The sequence below is a fragment of the Physcomitrium patens genome, chromosome 2 (assembly GCF_059467195.1).
Source record: "Physcomitrium patens ecotype Gransden chromosome 2, ASM5946719v1, whole genome shotgun sequence".
In the NCBI taxonomy this organism is placed as follows: Eukaryota; Viridiplantae; Streptophyta; class Bryopsida; order Funariales; family Funariaceae; genus Physcomitrium; species Physcomitrium patens.
Genome location: NC_143411.1, coordinates 3,836,096 through 3,861,355, shown reverse-complemented (window position 1 = coordinate 3,861,355; position 25,260 = coordinate 3,836,096). Strand labels below are relative to the sequence as shown.

The 25,260-nt window shown below is 32.5% G+C and overlaps 1 protein-coding gene across 5 annotated transcripts; it reads right to left on the bottom strand.

The window, feature by feature from the left end:
- Positions 1–22,546: 22,546 nt before the first annotated feature.
- Positions 22,547–24,931, bottom strand: LOC112278977 (uncharacterized). 5 transcript variants are annotated; one of them, XM_090243975.1, is made up of 3 exons: positions 24,792–24,931; positions 23,605–24,012; positions 22,547–23,484 (listed from the first exon to the last, which is right to left on the bottom strand). In XM_090243975.1, exons 2-3 carry the CDS (start codon positions 23,811–23,813, stop codon positions 23,145–23,147), a joined length of 549 nt encoding a protein of 182 aa, XP_090100101.1. In that variant the 5' UTR covers positions 23,814–24,012; positions 24,792–24,931; the 3' UTR covers positions 22,547–23,144. The 5 variants fall into 5 exon arrangements, with proteins under 5 accessions (XP_090100101.1, XP_090100106.1, XP_090100111.1 ...); XM_090243980.1 differs by having other exon boundaries at positions 23,605–24,015; positions 24,792–24,929; XM_090243985.1 differs by lacking the exon at positions 24,792–24,931 and adding an exon at positions 24,625–24,717 and having other exon boundaries at positions 23,605–24,015.
- Between the last annotated feature and the right edge of the window lie 329 nt (positions 24,932–25,260).

Here is a 25,260-nt window from a genome sequence, read left to right as displayed (position 1 = left end):
AGTGACATCCAAATGTGATAGAATACATATGTCCTTAAAAACCTTCTAGCTTTTATAATACTTCTACAAGCTTTCATTTTAGATATAGCATGAACTTTATTAGGATTTAATTTCTTACCATATTTACTACATATGTATCATACTATTTGAATCTCATCAATTCCAAAGCTTGATTTTTTAAAAAATAATGTGAAATCAGTTGATTCCAATTTCTTCGATATCTTAGCTACATCTTCAATATGCATCTTGATAATTTTTTTGCAACCTTCAACTTCTATGGTCTCATACTTGTCTTTCTTCTTAGCTTCTTTTATGGGTATATCATCCAAAAATAGAATTTTTTTTTAGACACAAATTCTTTTAATATTTGATTCATAGCACTTTGCATATAAGCCACTAACTTGGTTGTACCTTGAGATGAAGTACATATTTTCATTAAATCCAAAAGAGTCTTCATGGTGATTAAATTCCTATTATTTTCAATCAATTGAAATTAATCATACCCAAAATACAAGTCTTTAATAGAATAAATGGCATGATGTGTAAATTGCTCAACCACTTCATCTATTATAGAACCTGACTCCATGTTTCGAATAGTCACTTTATTTGTTGATTGTATATCTTGAATGAATCTTAATGCCTCTAATTTTTTAAGTATTCTAAACCATCTTTTAGAATATGGAGCAATTGAAGGTTCGAAAATATCCATCTTTATCTTTATTTTTAATAATTTTATTAATTTTAGAAGTAAAGCTCTAGACACATATATAGGTATTAAATTCCATGGAATATATAGCATTATAAAGATTATCATAGGTATTACAATACCAAGATCCAAACATCCAATTTCATTAGGATTTAAGATACATGCCTTATCATAATAATAAATTACATAATTTTTTTTCATCCTAACTACAAATCCTAGCATAATATGAATCATCATTTAAAACTCTAGTTTCTATTCTAGCAGTTGTAATATAGAGCTAACCAAGTATTACTAGATATGTAGCACAGTTTTACACAAAGAAATTTTGCTCTACTTCCACATCTCCAATCCTTGTCTTTACAACTGGATAAGTTTCATATAAATTATTTTTTTGGTTGTTTGCAACTTTAATTATCCAACTATGATTGATATCAATTGGTTACTTATTCTTCTCATATATCTACCTTGACATGACATTGATTTTAGATCCTTGATTAACTAAGGTTAAAATTGGATTTTTAGGATCTCCCAAATCTCACATACATTTCTTTAGTAGCTCTGCCTAATAAAGAAGTAAATAGCTATTACTCTTTATATTATTATTATCATATTTAGAGAAAGTATTTACATGTATTTTTTGTATAATTTTCTTTATCTCCATAGATCACAAGGATGTGCATTCCATTTAATACTTTTATATAACCTCAATATAATTAAATAAAGCCTCATTTCTCATATCAATCTTATTTTTAATTTTTGGCATTACAACTATGTAAATACCTACCTTATTTCTTTTTCTTTATCCATAGTTATCCATATATCTAATGCTTCTACCATAATAGCTTCGACTATCATCCATCTATTTATTTTTATCATATTGATAATCAATTCATAGAAATCCTTCTTAGCTATACCAAGAGTCTTTCTTAGAGTGAATTCAATTTTGGCATCCAAGATCCTCTCTTCTAAAATATTTTTTATATCTATAGATGTTTTAATATTAGATTAAAACTTGTAAGCAGGATTCTTACTTTTAGATTTACTTGTGTTAGCTTTCTCCTTTTCTTTGCCATTCTTCCATCACTCTTTTGGTAATGATGCACCACTAAGATAAGTAGAAGTAGGCATCTTTGTTGATTTTTGCTTCTTAAAAGCTTCTTTATTTCTTGGAGACCTCTTCTTATTTTTAAGCTCAACAACATCTTCTTCATAAATAGCTCTACCTCTTTTTTTTCTCAACTATAGCATCATGCAAATCATCATCATGTTTGTTCCTACTTAAAAATGCTTTAATGCTAATAACATCAAGTAGATCTTTCCATCCACTTATTTTTTTGATAACTTCAGCTCCTCTGATCATAGCATCTATAATTGATAAGGAATTAGCCTTAATTACTTTTTTTCAACTATAATAGAATAAGACTCGGCTCTTTTTTTCTTATATGGTATTATTCTTTTGTGCTTGTTCCTCCACTAATTTTTTCATGCCATTATTTTCAAAATTAGACTTCAAAGGCTCATTTGAACTTGTGAATCTTATCCTATCTTCTTTGAAATATACAATACCATCCTTAATTATAGCTTTATAATTATCACATTCACCACGCTTGTGGTTTAGATTATTATACTATATACATCTCTCTACAAATTCCTTTGAATCTTTAATTGTCTTTGATAAGCTTGCAATCTGAGATTTCTTCAATTTAGTTATTTATACCCTCAAATCATATATGTCTTTGATCAATTCTTGAAGAATATCATCCTTCATAGTCTTACTCACCTTTTGAAGTGGCATTAGATTTTAGGATGTAGGCATTGGTTCCAACCTTGATATAAAACCACAAATCTTAAACTTTTGTTAATTCGCTAAAAGCTCTACTCTTTCTTTTACTAACTTCTAATTATTGATAAAACCACTCTAAAATTTCTTATTTGCTAGATAAAAAAGTAACTTATCTTCAAAGTACTCATTAGTTCGATAAAAAATTAACTTATCTTCTAAGTACTCATTAGGTACTTGCAAAAATAATCCAATTTTTTTCTTTCTAAAAGCTACCTCTCTTGTCATAGCAATATCCAAATTTAGTCTCAAATTCCTTGATTAGTTCATTTGGAGCTATTTGATTCTCTGATCTTTGCTCAATCTACTCAAAAAAGGTCTTTTTTTTTTCATTTTTTTTAATCTTCTTCAAAAAATTCATCTTTCAAAAGTTCTTCAAATTTCATCGATGATATAGCCTCAGTATGCAATTCTTGCATCCTTTCTTTGATTTCTAGTATCACTGCCAAATCAAAGGTAGTAATCATCTTGATTTTTGAAACTTAATACACCTCTATTTCACATGTATAAATCCTTAAAAACTTAGTGATGTTCTTCTTAACAAATCTTTTAATCTTATCCACTACTACTTATAAAGTTTTGATAGTGTTTCTATCCTTTCCATACATCTATTGTCTTTCTTCTATAAATTGAGCAAATGACCTCAATAAATCATGGGCACTCAATTCACCTATTAATATAAACCCTGAAATTTGATCTTCTATCTTGACTTATTAAAAAATTTAGTGTCTTAAGGCTCTCTTTGTAGTTGCTACATTATCATGGTAAAAGAATTTGCCTTAAAAAAACGTTGGATTTCTTGCTTTCATTAATTAATTAACTAAGTCACAAGATAAAAAAAAGTACCAAGTTTATATATAAATTGTCCTTATACAAGCAACTACATTAATAAATAAGCCCTAAATATTAAAGATCACTCAAAATATGATAAAAATATTATAAAAATCTCATATATTCTTTAGGTGATTTTTTTTAAAACTTCAATAGCTTATATTTCACAGTTGGATGGTCCGAAAAAACCAAAATTTTATATGAAGTATTGATGTACTTTCAATAACTATTATAAAAAATTTCAATTACAAATTTAATATGAATCTTGAGATATTGCTAAAATCTTAATAGTAGCTTCAAATCCCTATTCACATATATTTGTGTGTAATTTTCTTCATATCACACAAATTAAGTATTTAAATACTATAAAATTTTAATATATAGCTTTTTAACCTAATAATATATACTTTTATAAATTTTGAGCCAAAAATCTTCTAAAAACTCAAAATATGACTCCAATCATTACTATCAATAAAATGACTCACTTAATACCTTTGAATCACATGTGCTATCTTCAACGCTCTATATTTCCTTCATACAAATTCTAAATATAAAAATTCTTTCACAAAAGATATATTTTTTAAAATCACTTTTGTAATTGCACCTCCAAATCTCCAAAATCTATTATAAAACTCCTTATATCTTCAAAAGAATAATAATATGTCTTAAAAAGATACTTTAATTTTAAAAAACTATAATTTCATCACCTTATTCTAAATCCTCTAAAATTTGTGTACAAATTGTAGTCCGAATCCTAAACCTTACAACCTTTACTTTTGAATTTCAAATATTCTTTTTGAAGTTGCTAAAATCCTTGTTATAGTTGCAGATAGCCTATTGAATGCCTATTGGACATAGCATTCAACCAATAGGGATGAAGATCTTTACCTTTGGCCTTCATCCATCCATACCTTGCTTTCATCCTTTCTAATAATATTTTTAGATTTTTGAATCTTTATCTTAGAGCTCCAATCTTCTCTTTAAATTTTATATTAAATATCTAAATCCTATATAATTTAAATACTATAATCAACATAGATAAACCTCAAAATAAAATTTTTTACATCAATTCTTTTTAAATTAACCTACTAATTAATGTAATACATATCAATACTTATAAATATATTATATATTTTAATTAATCTTTATATACTATAAATAATTATAATACAACAACGACTTTAGACTTTTATGTGCATTGACTTCATTTAATTTGGACCAATATAGCATTATCTTATGTCCTTATAAAAGTTATTTTTAGAATTAAATAACCTTTTGGAAGCCAAATTGATGATATCTTAGATGATAACCGAATTTCTTTTGTCGTCACTAAGGCTGATGAACCTCTTCTAACCTTCATTAATAAGATGGATGCACCTCATGGTGTATTTCCTATATTTATGACATTTCTAGTATCTTTTGTATTTCAAGCACGTAGACTTAGTATTGTTTGGCATGTCAATTCAAAAATCTAAGAAGAACCTAATACTAATGAAATAAAGTATGCCATGGGATATTTAGTTAGTACCACAATTGCTTATGATCTTATTAAAAGATAATGTGATTTTTTCCTACACCAAGCTATAGACCTCAATACCTTGATATGGATTTTTGGTATATGCTTTCTTGTTCAAAAGAATTTTCATGACTATATTAATATTCTAAGATCAAAAAATAATATTCAAGAGGTAGTGGATCCTCAGCTTATTCAAGTTGAGAAATCTAAGTCATTTCTTTGCTTATTAAGGCATGCAATAGATGAGCTACAAGCTCAACGTACCTTTGTGGTTTTAGCTATAAACTTAGAGAAAAAAAATCTTCAAGAGATTTTCTTACAGAATTTGATTATGGAAGACACTTTATATTCTACCAACATTTTTAACACTCATAAACATTGTAGTGATGAAGTTTCTTATTTAGTTAGAAGTAAAGATGTTCAAAACATAGGAATTGTTTCTTCAAAAGATTAATAATTGAAGGTCATGCTAGTATGTAGTCGTACTTCATTAGTAAAGAAGGAGATTATAGAATTTGATGACTGATCATTGGAATTAGAGCCACATCTTATTAATGTCAAAGCATGAAAAATACGAGCTTTTGTTTGCTTGTATTACAATTATTTTACATTAAATCTTAAATATATTAAAGATTATAAAGGAAAATCTATTCTCATCCAATTCAAAGATGATCACTCAATCTTTTAACAATCTTATAGGCTTAGCGCCTTAGAAAAAGCTAGTATCGAAGCTCATTATCATCAATGATTGATTATAGGCTTAATTAAGTTTTTTAATGGTGAGTATGTTTGAGTTATAGTCATGCCTTCAAAATAGTATATTTTTAGTAATTAGATAGAGAAGAAGGTGCATGAAGTTTATTGGCCAAATAATTATAAGACTAAATTTGATTGATATCTAATGCCAAAAAAATTATGTGATGTAGTAGGATTCTCCCAAGTATTTAAAACTTTGGATTTAAGATCTGGTTATAATCAATTACCATTATTTGTTGAAGATCAAGTAAAGAAGTTATTTTAAGGAGTTGATCAATATGACAAAGATCAATTCTATTACTGGATGTTCTTTCTATTTGGCCTTAAGAATGCACTAGTTGAATTTCAACATGTGATGGATCAAGTTTTATCTAGCTTGTCATTTGTTAGATGCTACATTAATGATGTTATCATTTTTAGTAGCACATTACAAGATCATAAGAGGCATTTACAAGTAATGTTTGAAGGATTGTAATATTAAAGATTATGCCTGCATCATTAAAAGTATAAATTCTTCTATAAATAATTACCATATTTAAATCACATGATTATTCCAAAAAGGTCTTGGTGTACAATAAGCAAAGATAGATGCCTTGCAGAAAAACTTAATACTAAGTAATGTTTCACGACTTTGGACTTTCTTAAAATTGGCAAACTACTATCAAAGGTTTGTTAAAAAATTTAATTTCATTGTTAAGTCTTTAACTATTTTTATGGATAAATATCAACCATGGACTTTGAGTCGTGAGAAATAATATGCATTCAACATATTGAAGTAAAAATTGGATTCAATTCTAGTGCTTCAATGTCTAGATGCCAATAGACCTTACCAACTATACATAGATTGGAATGTAGTAGGATTGGAATGTAGTAGGATTGGAAGCAGTCTTCATACAAAAAGACGATGTACAACAAAAATATATTATTGTATTTGATTTTAGAAGTAATAACAATATAAATTCAAATTACTCTACTTATAAAAGAGAAGCTTTGGCAATAATATAGATCCATTGCTTACTTTTGATCTTATTTGTATGATCAATATTTTATATTGATAACTGACCATCAATCTTTAGAGAGGCTTATGGAGTCAGACAAGCTTATTGGCAAGCTTGTAAGATCGGCTTTATTGCTTCAAAAATATAATTTTGAAATTATCCATTGGACAAGCATTACTAATTTGCATATTGATAGAATTTCTCATAATCCATGTCCTTTAAAAAAACATCTAATCAAAGCTTTGTGGCATGGCAATTGTGATTGAAAGTTAGTTCCTGGATGGCATGTAGCAACATATTTGATTTTAATGTCAAATTCTACAACCATTGTTCTTGACTAGAATTCAAATGAAGAATTGGACAAGAATCAAGTAATTAGTAATGGATGAAAAGATCTTAGAATCTTCCACAAGCTTCAACAAAAAAAAAAATTAGCTATCTCTAATACAAAAAAAGATAGGATTAGTTACCAAATAATAAGTTTTAGTTGAAAAAATAATTTACTATTTTTTATGTAGCTTGGTAGAATTAGATATATAATTTCAAGGCCGGATCAAAAAACCTCCTTAATATACCAAGTACATAAAGAACTTGGATATTTTGAGGTGCACATGAGTCATTTTATATTACATGATTAATATTGGTAGAGTGATATGTATTAATAAGTGGTCACATATTTTTTTTCAATATAACGTGTGTGATCAAGTTAAATTAAGCTTTAATACTTTATGACCTTAGTTGAAGCCATTATCTATTATGAGTTTAGATTATCATTGATTTTTGGACTTTTTTAGATCACTTGTTGTTACTTTACATGGAAGAAAATATGTTTTGGTGATATTAGAGCATTTTAACAAATGAATTGAAGTTATGGCTTTACCACAAAACTCTTCAAAATTGATAGCTATGGTTTTTCTTGATCCAATATTGGTATGATTTGGAGCGCTTGCTAAAGTCTTAACAGATCAAAGAAGAGAGTTTTTTAGAAGTTTTAAAGTTTTGATAGGTTATTGTACGATATCTACAAATCATCCTAAGGTAGATGGCTTATTCAAATGAATTGTTCAAACTATCAAATGTTGTTGTATTATGTGTTGTCTTGCTCGGAAATGCATCGGGCACCTAGCTGTGGAAGGTGAGGATGTATTTCACAAGTATCCAAGAAATCCTAATAGGTTTCATCTATACGAGAAGAATATAATCTGAATTTTAATTCAAAATTACTAAAAACACTCTTCTTAGTAGTCTTAACCATACAATAATCCCAATTACATTGTTACTTTCATATTTAAGCAATTTAGATTTTTCTTATAAGCTCTAATCCTAATCAGTGAACTATAACAAGCTATAACATCCAATTTGACCATCCACTTGATGTAAAATTTTGCATGAAATTGTCGATGTAAGTCTTCTATGTGCATAAGAATTTTAAGCCGAATCCAACTTATAAATTATGAGAAAACCTCTAAAAATTGCAATGATGTCACTCAGCCACTAATTTGAAAAGTGAAGCAGAAATCCCAGCAGTGATTTCTCCCTTTCCAACCGTTAACTTTGACTCAAAATTGGTGTATAGCTAATCTTCAAGTCCTTCAACACCATGCCAAATTTCACCTTGATATGACCAATAGATCTCCAAATATCACAAAAATCCTATCCAATCTCAAACTGCCAACTTCCAAAATCTTCTTGTACTAAAAACTAGATATTTCTAAACCACACTATTAGATTATCACAAATTTTGTATATACTTAGCACACCCAATAATCCAAATAGTGTCAAATTTTCGACTAAAGATGTTACACCAATTGCACGAACTAGCCAAAATTACTAATCCTAATTATATTATATAAAACCCAAATCACCAATACAAACCCTGACTTTGAACAACAATTTCTAAGTCCTCAAAAACCTTCCAAAAACCACTCTTATGCCTCTGGAAAGAAATTCAAGTTAACTTTCAAACTCTAACCTTTGATCTTCGAATGAATCCTTATTTTGCCCTAGGCCATTGTTTTAGTGGCTAGAGATCTGATTTCGACCTTGTCTCACAAACAGTCGACCCCTGGGTATCAATCTAACCTATCCTAAGGATTTTTTAGCCCAACCTAGCTCTCAACTTAATCCTAGTACCAACTATACTAATTATTTACCTCTTTTAATCTGATTTTATTAATTTATGATCTTTCTAAGGTAGTAGAAGAGTCTCTACAACCTAGAAGATAAAATTACTAACCTTCAACCTATTAACTATTAAGATAAAAAAAATAACCTAAGAAGATTTTATTAAAGCCATATTTAGATACTTCAAATTATAACTAAACTAAGATAATTATATATTAATTAGAAATTCAATTTTGATTATAATTTTACTATACAGTCGTATTACATCACGACAACATGGATTACAAAAGTATGGATTATTTCATAGCAACCATCATAATTGAGACTTGATGTTGTTATAGATTGTGATAAATTATTGCTTCAATAGACAAGTATCTTTGATATCTTATATTCCTTATCAATATTTATATGGATGGAAGTCAATTCTATCCAACTGAATATATAAGAAGCTAGTTCCAGTTGGAAAATTAGATGATCCTGATGTTTGGATTCAATGTCTACATTATCAAATAGAGTTTTTTAAACAAGAAATAACTATGGCTATAAAAAACTTATCTATTTTTTAACATTGTGATACTTTATAATATATTCATATCTGTAGTAGAGCTTATTGATCCTTATTGCAAAGATTCTCTAAAAGAAATTATATATATTTGTAATATGAGGTGCCAACAATACTTGATATTAAGATAAGGTACAAAATTCTAAGTATAACAAATATGTGATCTAATGTTATTTTATTGATAGAAGGCAAAGATGGATAAGAATGTTGGCAACATTCAAAGAATTGTATTCCTTGTGTCATGGACATACATTGGAAGATTCTTCGAATATTCTTCTAGAATATTCTCTAAAGATTCTCTAAAGATTCCTTTAGAAGGTTCTAGAAGATTCTTAGAATATTCCCTAAAGATTCTGTTAGAAGGTTCTAGAATATTCTGATAGATTTTAGGAAGTTGCTCGAGAAGTTTCCTAATTAATAGAAGTTGTTGGAAAAGCGTCCTAGTTAGCGGAAGTAGCTCGAGAAGCTTCCTATTCAGTAATATATATAGGAGTCGAGGCTGAAGGGTTCTTCAGTCTCGACAACACATCTCTTGGAGTTCTAGCTCACCTTTCTGGTGTTGTTCTTGTACTCATCTGTTTAATCTAGTTCTGTCACTTCTTCTTGAACTTCTTGTTAGATTTCAAGTCTGTATTTTGTGTCCGTGACAGTTTGTCGAGACTACATTTTCACTGGTATCAGAGCTAGTTCCTTCTTGTTAGAGAGTGGATTACCCCTCTTCTTGAAGGTGTGCTAGTGTTTTAGAGGTTGCGGATTACCCTCCTCTAAACTGATATCTCTTCTTTCTCAATATTGGAGCCTTATTCTTCTTGGAGAGAGTGGATTACCCCTCATCTTGGAGTCTTAAGGCGTTTTAGAGGTTGCGGAGTACTCTCCTCTGAATCAATATTGTCCTCTTGTCAAAACTCTTTTTTCTTCTTTCTGAAGGTTAGCCGAAGGTTAAGACGTTAAAATGGCTGAAAGTTTGGAATCCAAACTAGACGCCATCATAAATGCTCTTGCCTCGTTGTCACATAGGACAACAGAGATCGAAGGAGTCATGGTAGGACTCCATAACAATGGAGCATCTGGGATAGCGCCATCTAAAGCATATCAGCCTCAAACTTCTGCGCCAGAAGAAGCAGTTCTACCTCCATTTCAACAAGATCGAGTAGTCCTACAACGAAAGGAGCCTCGAGTTAGTCTTCCGGATAAGTTTGATGGAACTCGTTCCAAGTTTCGAGGTTTTGTCAACCAAATCAGGTTGATAACAATTTTACAGCCCGAACGTTATCCGACGGAGGAAGCGCGTGTTGGGCTTGTTGGAACCTTGCTTACAGCACAAGCTCTGTCTTGGTTTACTCCCTTGTTCGAGAAGCGATCGCCAATCCTGAGCAACTTTGAAACGTTCTTGGAGGCGTTTGCAGAAGCATTTGGCGAGCATGATAAAGTTCGATGGGCTACAACAAAGATCCGATCGCTACGACAAGGAACACGCTCTGCATCAGTCTATGCCTCGCATTTCAGAAAATTGGCAAGTGACATTAATTGGGGTGAAGAGGCGTTGGTGAGTCAGTTTTATTGGGGCTTGAAGGATGATGTGAAGGACTTGCTGTTATCTCTTCCTGATCCTCAAACGCTCAACGAAGCTATTAGCCAAGCTATAAAGTGTGACAACCGCCTATTCCAGCGTCGCCAAGACCAACGTCCAAGACATCAAACGACTCGTTACGACGTGACTATGTCTGCAAATAGCTTAAACTCACATTCGGAGGCAACAGACATGCAAATCGACACGGCGCGTGTCCGATCTCTTACTCCAACAGAGAAGAAACGGCGTATGGAGGAAGGGTTATGTTTGTACTGTGGAGAAGAAGGTCACAAGGTTGGAAATTGCCCAAAGAAGCAAAATTGGCACCCTGTCAAGACTAGAAGTGCGATGATTCCGGAAAACGACGACGCTCAGCCACAGTAGGAACCGTACGGCTGGACAATCTAATATCACGACAACAATCAAGTTCCTCCTTCTCTGTCCAACCTGCCCGTTGTTTTACAATTCCTTTGTTTTTAGGCCCTCAAAAACAAAAAACTTTAGCTTTATTGGATTCGGGGGCATCTACTTGTTTTTTAGATGAAGAGTTTGCTAAACGCCACAAGATCCGTTTAGTACAGAAGTCCAAACCTGTTCACGTAGAGGTGATAGATGGACGACCCTTATTGTCAGGAAAGTTACCCACGAATCAGAACCTATAGAAGTGGTGTTTAAGGACCATAGTAGTCACGTTATTTTTAATATTATTAGAACCCCATCAAGCCCTGTTATCCTTGGTCTTTCTTGGTTAGAAGATCATAATCCGTCCATTGATTGGAGGCTACGAAGGATAACATTTCGTGAAAAAAATAATAATAAACCTGTTGGTAGAACCTATATGAAGAAATCCATGTTTATTGGAGCAAGAGCGTTCCTAAGATCGTCCAAGGAAGGCGCACCATTTGTCATTTATGCAGCTCCAACTAGCGGCGAGAATATCTCAACATCGAATATACCAGAGCAATATAGGGATTTTGAAGACGTGTTTCACAAGAAGAACGCCGATATATTGCCGGAACATCGACCATATGATTGCGCCATAGACTTAGAGGAAGGAGCGCAACCACCTTTTGGTCCAATATACAACCTATCGCAGACGGAGTTGGCAGAATTGCGGAAGTACATCGATGAGAATCTAGCCAAGAATTTTATTCGACATTCAAAGTCGCCAGCTGGAGCACCAATCCTATTCGTGAAGAAAAAAGATGGCTCACTGCGGATGTGCGTGGACTACCGAGGACTCAACAAGGTAACCAAGAAAAATCGCTATCCCTTACCTTTGATCTCCGGCCTCTTAGATCAACTTGGACGTGCAAGGATTTTTACAAAGATTGATTTAAGAGGAGCCTACAACCTTGTGCGAATCAAAGAAGGAGATGAATGGAAGACAGCCTTTCGTACAAGGTATGGCCATTTTGAGTACAATGTCATGCCTTTTGGTCTTACCAATGCTCCAGCGGTCTTTCAGCATATGATGAACGACATCTTTCGGGAGTACCTCGATGACTTTGTTGTCATCTATCTGGATGATATTTTGATATTTTCCAAGAATGAAGAAGAACATGAGAAGCACGTTTGTTTGGTTCTTGAAAAACTACGTGAACGAGGACTCTACGCCAAGTTGGAGAAGTGTCAATTTCACCAGAATGAGATGGAATTTTTGGGCTTCATTGCGACTACAGAGGGCTTGAAGATGGATCCAAAAAAGGTAGAAGCAATTATATCTTGAGAAGTTCCGAAGACGGTTAGAGATGTTCAGTGTTTTCTTGGATTTGCTAACTTCTATCGGATCTTCATCAAGAATTATTCTCAAGTTGCTGCACCACTCACGCGTCTAACAAGCAAAGACAAGCTCGAATGGGGATCACAAGCAGCAAAAGCATTTCAAGATCTCAAGACGACATTTACTACGGCTCTAATCTTGGTACACCCTGACTTTGCAAAGGCTTTCTATTTAGAGACCGATGCTTCAGATTTTACTTTGGGAGTTGTGCTTTCACAGATGGGCATAGACAAGAAGCTTCACCCAGTTGCGTTCTATTCACGGCAGTTCTTTGCTGCTGAGATCAACTACGAGATCCACGACAAAGAGCTGCTTGCTATAGTGGATGCCTTCCAAGAGTGGCGTCACTTCCTCGAAGGAGCTGCACATCCAGTGACTGTTTATACGGACCACAAGAATTTGGAGTACTTCATGACAGCTCGAATTTTGAATCGTCGTCAAGCTCGATGGAATATGTCTCTATCACGATTTGACTTTATTATCACCTACCGCCCTGGAAAACAGCAAGGATTATCTGACGCATTATCGAGGAGATCGTATCTTGCGCCAAAGGCTGAAGAAGCAGCGTTTGATCAACAATGTACAACATTGTTGAAACCAGAAAAATTCAAGATTTTTGCTACTGTTGCAACTATCGATGACGGCTTCCTCAGCGAGGTACGTACTGCGACCATTGAGGATTCTATAGCTCTTGACATCAAACAACGTGTCGATAATGACAAGTTTAAGGTGGAGGGAGATCTTCTGTATTTTGAGGAGCGGTTGTATATCCCGAAAGGACCAACTCGACTCCGAGTACTTCAATTTCGCCACGACTTTCCAGCTGCGGGATGTTTTGGATTCAACAAGACTTTGGAGCTCATTAGACAAGATTTTTGGTGGCTCCAAATGTGGAAGGATGTGAAGGAATTTGTCCTTTCTTGTGATGTTTGTTCAAGATCCAAGATCCCTCGACATCGTCCGTATGGACTTCTCCAGCCATTGCCTATTCCGCACTGACCATGGTCTTCAGTTTCTCTGGACTTCATTACGGATCTACCGCCATCGAATTCATTTGATAGCATCTTTGTTGTGGTGGATCGATTTACAAAGATGGCGCATTTCGTGCCTTGCAAGAAAACATCGTCAAGTGAAGACACCGCAAGACTCTTTCTTGATAACATATATCGTTATCATGGCCTACCAGATGATATCGTGTCGGATCGAGGTACTCAGTTTGTATCCAAGTTTTGGAGGTCCCTCTTTGAGATATTGAAGGTGGATATTAAACTCTCTTCAGCTTTTCATCCTCAAACTGACGGTCAAACGGAGCGGGTGAATCAAGTTTTGGAGCAATATTTACGATGCAGCATCAACTATCAACAAGATGATTGGACTGCATATCTACCGCTTGCTGAGTTCGCATACAACAACACTCTTCATGCGTCAACTCAACAAACACCATTCTTCTCCAACTACGGATACCACCCCAAGCTCGATTTATTGAGTTCTTCAGCAAATAACAACCCAGCAGCTGAAGGATTTGTGAAGCAACTATCGGAGCTTCAAGCGACGTTGAAGCTTCAATTGCAATCTTCCCAAGAGAGTTACAAGGCATCTGCAGATAAATATCGAAATGAGGCGCCTACTTTTAAAGTTGGAAGTAAAGTATGGCTTCTTCGACGGAATATCAAGACCAAGCGGCCATGTGACAAATTGGACTATCGGAGATTAGGGCCATTTGTTATCGAGAAGCAGATCAATCCGGTGGCATATCGTCTGGAGTTACCAGCTACTATGAAGGTACATCCAGTCTTTCACGTGTCTTTGTTGGAACCTTATCGAGAGTCAGCTTTTCCCCAAAGAGTACAAAGTCCGCCACCAAGTATCGAAATTGAAAACCATGAGGAATACGAGGTGGAAAAGGTACTAGATTCACGGCGTAATAGGAGAAAATTGGAATATTTAGTGCATTGGAGTGGATACGATATCAATGAACGAACGTGGGAGCGTGCCAAAAATCTTGCCAATGCACCAAAAAAGGTACAAGAATTTCATCAACGATATCCTCATAAACCTAAGCCGATTCAACGATAGCTTCTTGCTGAAGCTTGCTCATCAAGTAGCATAAAAAGGGGGGAGGGCACCTCCAAAACCCATAGTTCGATAGTGTAGAACTTTGTTAGCAACTATAGTTTGCTCTCATCATTTTAGCCTTTGGACATGGATAGTCAAGATATTACACTTGTTATGTCATCTCAAGCAACTAGCTCACGAAGACGACCACGAGATGAAGAACCGCCTGCACCACGACGACGTCGGAGGATATCGAGCAACAGATCGCTAGTAATTGTATTTGAGGTCGAGCCTGCCTACGACGGTCAGCCAGAAGGTGTGTTTGGAGGACAGTTTCTCAATGAAGACACAGAAGTCCACGCTTGGTCAGAGGTTGAAGGTGTTGGTCACTACCGTTGGCTCCAAGGGCCGATGAATCATTTTCCTTGCGAACAATTGGAATTCATAGCGGATGTGATGCGACAGATTTTCATTTTCTTGCGTTGGTATTGACTGATAACAACATTGCTTCTCGGAGACCTCGAAGTTAGAAGAGGAGGTGATGTCATGGACATACATTGGAAGATTCTTAAAATATTCTTCTAGAATATTCTCTAAAGATTCTCTAAAGATTCCTTTAGAAGGTTCTAGAAGATTCTTAGAATATTCCCTAAAGATTCTTTTAGAAGGTTCTAGAATATTCTGATAGATTTTAGGAAGTTGCTCGAGAAGTTTCCTAATTAGTAGAAGTTGTTGGAGAAGCGTCCTAATTAGCGGAAGTAGCTCGAGAAGCTTCCTATTCAGTAGTATATATAGGAGTCGAGGCTGAAGGGTTCTTCAATCTCGACAACACATCTCTTGGAGTTCTAGCTCACCTTTCTGGTGTTGTTCTTGTACTCATCTGTTTAATCTAGTTCTGCCACTTCTTCTTGAACTTCTTGTTAGATTTCAAGTCTGTATTTTGTGTCCGTGACACCTTGTCATCTTTTTAATGATAATTCTATATATCCAAAATTAGAAATTATACCAATTATTCTTCTTTATTTTATATGTGGTGAAAATAAAGGAATTTCTACCATGTTTTTATGTAACCAATGCCAATATGAATATCATATGGTATATTTGATAGTACCTCTTTTTACTCTCCCATCAAAAGATTGGATTTGTCCTCATTGTAAGAAGTTTTTTAGCTATGCCTCATCTCTTGATAAAGTTTGAAGATTTCTTCTATTATGTATGTCACATACTTTGGTGATCTAACTACTACAATACTAACTTTGAAGGAGTATAGTTTGGCGTTCATATCATGATAGTATTCATCTTCAACAATAAGTGTTTGTAGTCCTAGTTGACTAGAAGGGCTTCTAATCAACTAAATAGGGACACTTAAGAATCTATTAGGTGTATATTTTTATTTGTTTTAAATTTTATACTTTATGATTGATTGGTAGCACTCAATGTATTGTATGTAATGATCTTTGTTTATACAACAACTATCACATAATATAATATCAAGTACTAAATCCCATTGGATGTATGTACTTTAATTTAATTAATAATTTTTTATCCATTGATAGTTTTTTTGTTAGTTTATTTGTTTATATTAATTAAGGTTTGAGTACTTAAGTGGAAAAAAAATCCTTGACTTCACATTCTTTTTAAGTCAAGTCTTATGAATGATTTTGAGAGTGAAAGAATTTATTGTAAGAATTTATTTGGCTATGGTATTTTAGCCATTTTAATAAAGCTTTAGGATTTCTCTTATTTTCACACTTGTACTCTTAGATTCTCCCTTTCTAGTGTGAAAGATAGCTTCACTTAGTTTAGTATAGATTTTTAATCTTTTCTTGAAAATATATTTGATGTATATTTGATTTGGTTTAAATTACATATTTTATGATTGGTTGATAGCACTCAATGTATTGTATGTAGGAATCTTTGTTTAGACAACAAAAAGCTTCAAATATATTTGCAGAGTTAGAATCAAAATACATACCTTGTCTTTTTTTAGTACCTCTATTTGTATCTCCACTTCCAACTCCACTTGAAGTTTCAATTGAAGTACAACTCATAAGTCCTTCTTCTACTCTCTTATCTTCTATTTTCATAACTCAAATAAAAAAAAATTAACCAAACATCTTATATCTTAAGTTTTTATATCAGATTGATCAGATATGTCATATACCATGAAATATGCTTGAGAATACACTAGACATCTAATTACAGAAGAAAAAATAGAATTTACAATAAGAAAGTCCTAATAATTCTAATAGAATCTCAAATCAATTCTAATTAAATCTTAATAATATTAATCCATCTTTAATCAAATCTAAAAAAATCTTAAAGAAATTATAAAAAAAACATAAAAAAATTATAGATCAATCTTAAAGAAATATATATAATAAATAAATCCTAAATAAATATCAAAGAAATATTTTAGAAATCTTTAAAATAGATATAATAAATAAAATTTAATCAAATATTAATGTATTTCTAATCAAATCTTAATGAAATTTTAAAAAAATCCTAACCAAATTCTAATGAAATCCTAAGTAAGTCCTAAAGAAATCCTAAATCAATATTAATCAAATCCTAACCAAATCCTAATGAAATCCTAAACCAATCCTAGCCAAATCTTAATGTAATATTTAAAAAATCCTAATCAAATTCTAATAAAATTTTAATTAAATCCTAAAGAGATTTTAAACCAATTTTAATCAAATTCTAATCAAATCCTAATAAAATTCTAAATCAATCTTAATCAAATCCTAATATAATCATAAATCAATCATAGCCAAATCTTAACGTAATCCTAAACAAACTCAAAATTCTAACTAAATCCTAATCAAATCTTAATTAAATTCTAAAGAGATTTTAAAAAATCCTAAACAAATTCAAAAAAAATCAAAGTAGATCCTAACCAATTCCTATAGCTATTTTAAAATCTCAATAAATTCTAATCGAATCAATGATTTCAACTCAAGTTTCACTTATATTTCAATCTATAAACAATTAACAAGCATGTAAAATTTGAGAAAAGTCAAATCCACCAATCAGGAAAAAAAAAAATCCTAAACCTCTTAGATATTGGCTGCCCTCCTTCTCCAACTTCAATATTGATCTTTTAGCAGTAATTCATTCTTTTTAAGCAGTTAAATTACTTTTATTATTGATTTGTCTGTAGATTTTTAATTTCTAATTATTCTCAATAATTTTTACTTCAATTGAACTAGGAAAATTTTTAAGCTCATAAAAATCCTCACTAATCCTAAATTTTAAAAATTTGAGAATCTAATTCAAAAAAACTCTCATATCTTTCAATCTAACAATTCAATCAACATCAAATTTTTTAAAAAGATTGATGACAAGATCAATAACAAATTTAAAAACTTTTATTTGTAAATGTATTACAACACTCACACAATACTCAAAATTATAAATCTCTTTTTATTTCTCAAAATCCAAAACCATTGAGTACATCTCTTACTTTGAAAAGCCCTTAAAAAATCTTTCACTTGTCTACTTCCAAACTCTACTCTCTAATCAACCAAAAACCCTTCAAATTATTATAGGTGCATGGATTTGTGTCTCTAGGTCTAATTTCAACTATAGTTCACAACCAATCCTTTCCAAGTATCAATTCTTGGTATTTTGGGATAAATTTTACTTAAATCTATTCTTAATTCTCTTCTAAAGATGCCTATATGATTTATTTTTCTAATCTATTTTTTTTATTTATGGCCTTACAAGTAAGTAGAAGCTTCATTTACAAGAAAGAAACATTAACACTTACTAATTTTTACTACCTCCTTGTCTATTAACTATATTTCTAAGATAATTTGCTAAAATATTTTTATTTAAGATCTTCTATAATATAATCTTTTCTTTTTTCTTTCACCTAATGGTTGTGTTACAACATAACAAAATATCAAAAAAAAAATTAATTAAAATAATATCTATAAAAAATATTAATATTTATTGGTATTGTCAACTTTAAAATGATATTATATTTACTTGAGGATCCTTATTTATTTCAAGGTTTTGAAAGACACTTTTCAGCATATTGAAGTTTGATATTAAAACATCTTTATCTTTTTATCTTCAAATTCATAAATATATAAAGCATTTGAATAAAGTATTAGAATAATATTTATAATATATCATAAAATATCACCAAGACAATGAAGATACTATTGAACAAGGCTCAAGAATATCAAAAAAAACTAATATGAATATCTAAATATAAAATAACCTCTATTTAAAGTTGACAAGAAGGTGTAAAAAATATTTGTATTATTTAGACTAATTGACCTTATAATTGATCTTATATTAAAGACTTAATATGATTTATTTTTTTTTAAAAGTAATATATTTAGATATCAAATTCAATTATCATAGTCAATAAAGGTTTTTTTATGGATTTTATGTATTTCTTTTAGCCTTATTTTACAATCAACATTCCAAGAAAATAAATTACAACTAGCTCCTATTAAAATAGATAATAACAAAAGTTTAAAGTAAAAGAAATCTTAGATTTAAGGCATATTCAAAATATATTGAAGTATCTTATATATAAGCACAAATATGATATTAGTAAACATACATGAGAGCCATCTAAGAATCTAATAAATCTATTAAAACTTTTTTTTTTTTATTATTAATGCTATCTATTAAAATTTGTAATTGATTCTATAAAAAGATAATATGAGAGTTTTTTGTGATACATCTAGTATCTTATATTTTTAGTGAAAGAAGTCTTTCCAATAATTTTACATAATTCCAATAGATTTATTATTCTTCTATTACTTCAATTATTCTAAGATGAATTTTTCAACTTCTTGTTTGCCTTGCTACTATTTGCATTACATTCCTTTCTTGATTTAATTCACCATCTTTAAATTTAGTTACAATCCAATCCATTGCCAAGAATTTATTCAAATTTTAAAAAATACCTAACAACAATGAGTGTTTTTTATAGTATTTGTTTTTACAACAAATCATTATAAAAATATTGTGACATCTATTTAAAAATTATAAAATAATTTTATTAAGAAATTTAATGGTAACAAGCCTATATATTATAGATTCATCTATCAAAAAAATAAATAAATAAATAAATAGCACCAATTGTAATATTATACATCAGGTTCATTAAACTACTATTATATTTGAATTTATAATTCGTTATTTTTAGCAATCAACAAACTATTCTTATTTTATTAAAAAAATAAATATAACATGATATTTTAGAATCATGTATATGTTAAAGTCATAATCAATTAGCTTTTATCATTCAGAGGTATCACCTATTAAATCTTACCAATAGTAGTTGTGTAGGACTATGAAACTTAATAGTGTTTAATGTAATTAAAAATCCAACCAATCCTACTATAAAAGACTTATCTTGGTTTAAAAAATTATAACCTCAACTTCAACTGATATTCCATAGTCTTTAATTTCTTCTTAATCTAGTTACAAAAATACCAAAAATAAAATAAAATAAATTTTACATAGAAAAATTATACTTCAATTTGTTATAGTAAAGGCATTTGCATAAATTAAAAAATCTGCGATTAATATATTGATTTGTCTACTTATAATTTATACAAAATTTAATTTTCATTTAACTAAAGCTTCTTAGTATATTCAAAAGTAATAAAGGACATTCAAGATGTTCTTGGAAAACATAATGCATTTATTTTATTTGAATGTATTGTTGTTACAATTGTCTAATTGATCTTTCAAAAGAAACTCTATTTCCATTTAAACCAATTTATGACCTATGACAAAATAAATCACTTTCTTTCATAGAAAATATATATAAATGTAATACTTATAAAAACATTTTTTAACATAAAAACATGTGCACAAGTACACAAATTATTTGTATGAAAAAAAAATCAGATTTTTGTAAATGTATATAGATTATGATAAATCTCACAAGTTGGTTAGTAAAAATATTTATTTATTATCTTTGATATGAATTCTTCTTAGCTAATTAAACCAAAATAAGATCTTGTGCATTATAACTATTTTTGAATATAAGGATAAAATAAGGTCTAATATGAGTAAGTATTCTAATAATGTTATATTTAATGTAAAATTTAATGAATTTGTGTTAATAAACAATAATTTTAAAAAAAATGTAGATATTATAATATAAAACAAGAATGATAATTTTTTTTTTAATCTTGAGATAGTACTTTTGGATCATCATTCTACATTGATTTTTTTAAAATATTTTTGATCTTTTATGGCAATTGCAAAAATAAAATAACAACTTATAAAAAGTTCTTTATACATATTCAACACTACTTAAATTTTTAAATTTTAGATTTATTCAAGAATTTTTATACCTCTAATTACAATTTATATTGATCACAAGAACCTCAATTATTTAGTTTTACTACCTATCTAAAATTTTCACCAAGCATATTGAAGTATGTCTTTCTTACAATTTATATACGACATTACTAATTATCTTAAAAAACAAAAAAATATTATTTATTTATTTATTTATTTGCTGGTTGTTTCCATCTTACACTGACACAAGGTGATGCCAAATACGGTTAACATTTTATTGAACTTTAAGAAATTACGTCTATAAATCATAAATTCAATAATTCTTGTTAATTCTACATGATTTAAGAATTTTATTCAATGCATCAAAAGAACTCTTTTTTCTTGAAGTTCAAAAAGAAGACTTTTGATGATTTGAATAGATTTGGTTTCAACAATAACCACCTTTACTTTGAGTTTGTTTGAATATTGTAAAATTGATGTGTGTGTATATATATATATATATATATATAATAAAATAAAACATGTCTGGTCAATATTATTCAACAGATCAATTCGTGTGACATTCAAACGGTTTACACGGCCACTCATAATTATCTATAAACGTACATACAAATACAACAAATGTTAGACGTTTTCTTTTTGAAGTTTACATGGTTTTGATTTCCAACTTGTCTACGGTAATATTAAATTTATAACAAATTGTGTAGCGAAGGATGTGGACACAAGACCTTTGTTAATTCTACACGTAGCATGTGCCTCTTATTGGTTGCAGTTTCTAATTAATAAATGCTTTTACTTCAATCGTCGTTACACAGTGATTGATGGATATGTGAAAGAGCGGAAAACAGTTCACACGTGGAACGGTCAAACGGTACATGGGCAAATATTGGAAGCTCTACTTTTTTCAGCGTCTGATTAAGATATTGACATTTAACAAACTGCAATACAATTATAAGAAGTAAAATTAAACAAAGTATATTATCGTACCCATTTGACTATTAAATAGTATGCTTTACTGAAATAAATTAAGTGTGATAACTATCAATACACACGTCACCATAGTGTAGAAAAAAGTCAATTTCAATCAATTTTAGAGAGTACGCAGTTGATTGAATTGTCCAAGGTGGTCCCCAAGGACAATTTGGACTTATCCAGGTCTTCCTCGAGGCAGATGATGAGATGAGTCCAGACTTTCGACAACAACAGCAACTTTACCTGATATCCAATTTAAGAAACAGAAAACTCTTTCAACAAATGAAAGGAGAATATTCAAGCTAAGACACTGCTTCAGATTTGTCAATCTGAGTGGACTGGAAGACTCCGACAACGTAGAGATCAAGACCATGACAGCCTCACACAGGATGGCAAATACTGAAGGCAGTATCGGATAACCATATTTCATAGCAATTCTTTAAAGGCTTGAAGCAAAGCCCTTGGTAACGAAAAAAGAGCAACTCATTTCTCACTGGTAGTTCCAACATCCCAGGGAACAAGTTCAAGAAAGCAGGCTGGGACTCAAAATGGCTGGTCAAAAAAGGGAAATGGAAAATAGATTACAAAGTACAGATTGAAAACAAATGCACAACTACAGGATCATATCATCTCTTTACAGACTAAAGGTCGTCGAGCTAAGACTGAACTAAAAATGCACAAACCTTGAAGGCTGGATCTACACTGCAAAATTCAGAGGCTTGGCGAAGCAAACAGTTACTGGCTAATGGATGCTGGTATGGCATATGTTGCCAAGTTCGCCACACTGCCGCATCATGGAGTGGCCCTAATCGTTTAGACGACTTCTCATCATCTTATCTTCTAGTGTACAACGAAGTAAAAAAAAATGATACACTCAACGCGTACCATTCACAAGTCAACATGACTCGAGGTTATACCGAGCAACCCCTGTATCAGAGGGTCTAGGAACTTTTGATGATCATTGCGAAACTATCACACGAGACCACTACGTCCGCTGCACTTCAAATTTTGTCCTTCTACAATTCCGTCGAAGTATCCACAAGCCGCCGCCAAAAATTAGCTATCTCCTGGAAATTACAAGCTGGGAATTCTCTCCAATATACATCCTTGCTCACCAGATTCACACCAAATTGAGGGGGAAGAGGCGAATCACGCGAGCGCTGAGACTTGAGAAGACAGATCAGAACCAAAGGAGCCAAATCCCTCTATCCTGACAGCAGGGCTTGCACTGTAAGCGGAAGTCCCATGGGAAGAAGGAACGTAGGAAGAGGGTCCGCATGAACTCAGTTGCTGAGATAAGTTAGATGAGGTCCTCTGTTGTAAGAACTTAGAGTCGTGAATCAGAGGGTTCCCTGCTCGGGCAGGAGGGGAGCCGCAGAAACTCGGAGGTGAGCAACCAAAGCTCGAAACCTCTCTGATCCCACCCTTACTAAAGAAGATGTCAAGCAACTCAAAACAGGCTGCGTTCTCGACACGGGCTGATGGTTTACTGCATAAACAGCGAAGTAAGTCAATTTCATGCTCCAGGGTAAGAGGGGTAGAACATAAGCCACGGATCATATACGAACTCAACATAAAATGAGCAGATATGTCGGACGGAGGTGCATACTTCTTGTGACGGCGAGAAGGCTTCATGAGCTCGCTCACTGGGACATTCACACTGGTTGGCCGTCTGGGTTTGGGACAGATAAGCTCTTCCTCAATCCCTTCAACTCGTAAGCCCGAACGAGTTCTCCTCTTCTCATTAATTTCCGGCCAAACGTCCACGGGACTCCATACCAATTGCTGGACGCTATTCATATTCCTGGTAAGATCCATATTTTCCAAGAATCCTGAATGATCCACTGTTATCTCCGAAATGTTGAAAGAACAAAATGCCTTGAATGATTTTTCTTGTAGGCGTTCCTCGACAGTGAGTTCACTGAAACTATCAGTAGCCAGATGGAAGTCGACAAATTCGAAACACTTCAATTTACATGTCCTCGAAAATTTACAAAAAATTATTAATCCACAAGACCTGCTGGACAAAATGAAGGAAGCTGTTAATTTTTGGACCGAAAAACTTTGCACATCAGTGATTAAGCCGTTACTTCAACACTAGTTAGGCATAACACACTCAAACAAAACTCCTAGTTGCCCAGGTCTACGTCTGACATCCCGACGCCTCACTTCCTCCACAGAAAAACACGCCGCAATGGTCGCACAGGCCCAACGAGCTACCTTTCATCTACCGACACTAGACAAAACTCACGTTTGCATCTGGATACAATACGGCTACAAATATATTTTCGTAGCTCATTACAAAACGCCTTTCAACGTTAGCAAGAAGAGTCCAAGACGACGATAGACATGCCCAGGGCTACTACACAGAAGGTCTGCTTCTACCATAGATAAGAGCAACAGTATCAACAAGTCACGCGCTGACCAATCACGAACTCTGCGTCGAAACCTCTGTTCACCATGTTTCAATTAATCTTAACATAAGTACTACAAGAACGCCACACACCAAGACCTCAACCAACGAAAGATTGCCTCCAGCGAACAACGCTCAAGCTAGCATCCCTATGAACGGCGTCGCATCATCGACGTCCGCACTCTCCCCGTTGCAACATAAATCACGCCCCCGCACCTCTAAACCTTCCGACCATCACCACAATAACCACAAAAATCGAAAAGTCGCCCTCCCTCACTCGCGTTTTATCTGTTGCACTGCTACTCCAACTCTGCCCTGTTGCCCTTCGCCCGTCGTCACCAACTCAAATATATTACATCTGCTACAGAGTTTCTCTCTCTCACCTTCAAGCACCCCCAACCCCGGAAAACTTGCACGGCACAGACGACGCTGCTCTCCAACTTAACTCGTTGTTGACACTGACCTTCTCCTACTCAGGACGTGCGATACAGCTAATGTAATTTATGAGAGCAGGGGGGGCTACTGGTAGACTAAGTAGCTGTTGAACGAATTGGAGCCCCCTTCTCCACCACCATCGCCCGCGGTAGGCGTCTATTCACCAGCCTTTACGGAAGAGAGATCTTCCCCCTCGGCTTGTGCCGACGGACGAAAAACCAATCGCTTATCATTCATCTTCATTTCGCTGAATTCATCCAACATATCAGACGGATGAATAAAGTCCCATATAGCAAAGGACCCGCGCAGAGCTTTCATCCACATCATGAAAATGTTCATCAAGAGTTTGATGTCATCCGTGGAAAGTCTACACAATATTGGAATTCATCCTGTAATTTTCATCCGTTTGGGTTCATG

Excerpts from the sequence above, each read along its gene's own strand:
- LOC112278977 (XM_090243975.1), bottom strand. The coding sequence starts at position 23,813 with ATGGATCTTACCAGGAATATGAATAGCGTCCAGCAATTGGTATGGAGT. Across the intron at positions 23,485-23,604 it reads CCTTCTCGCCGTCACAAGAA|TAAACCATCAGCCCGTGTCG; the intron begins GTATGCACCTCC and ends CTGTTTATGCAG.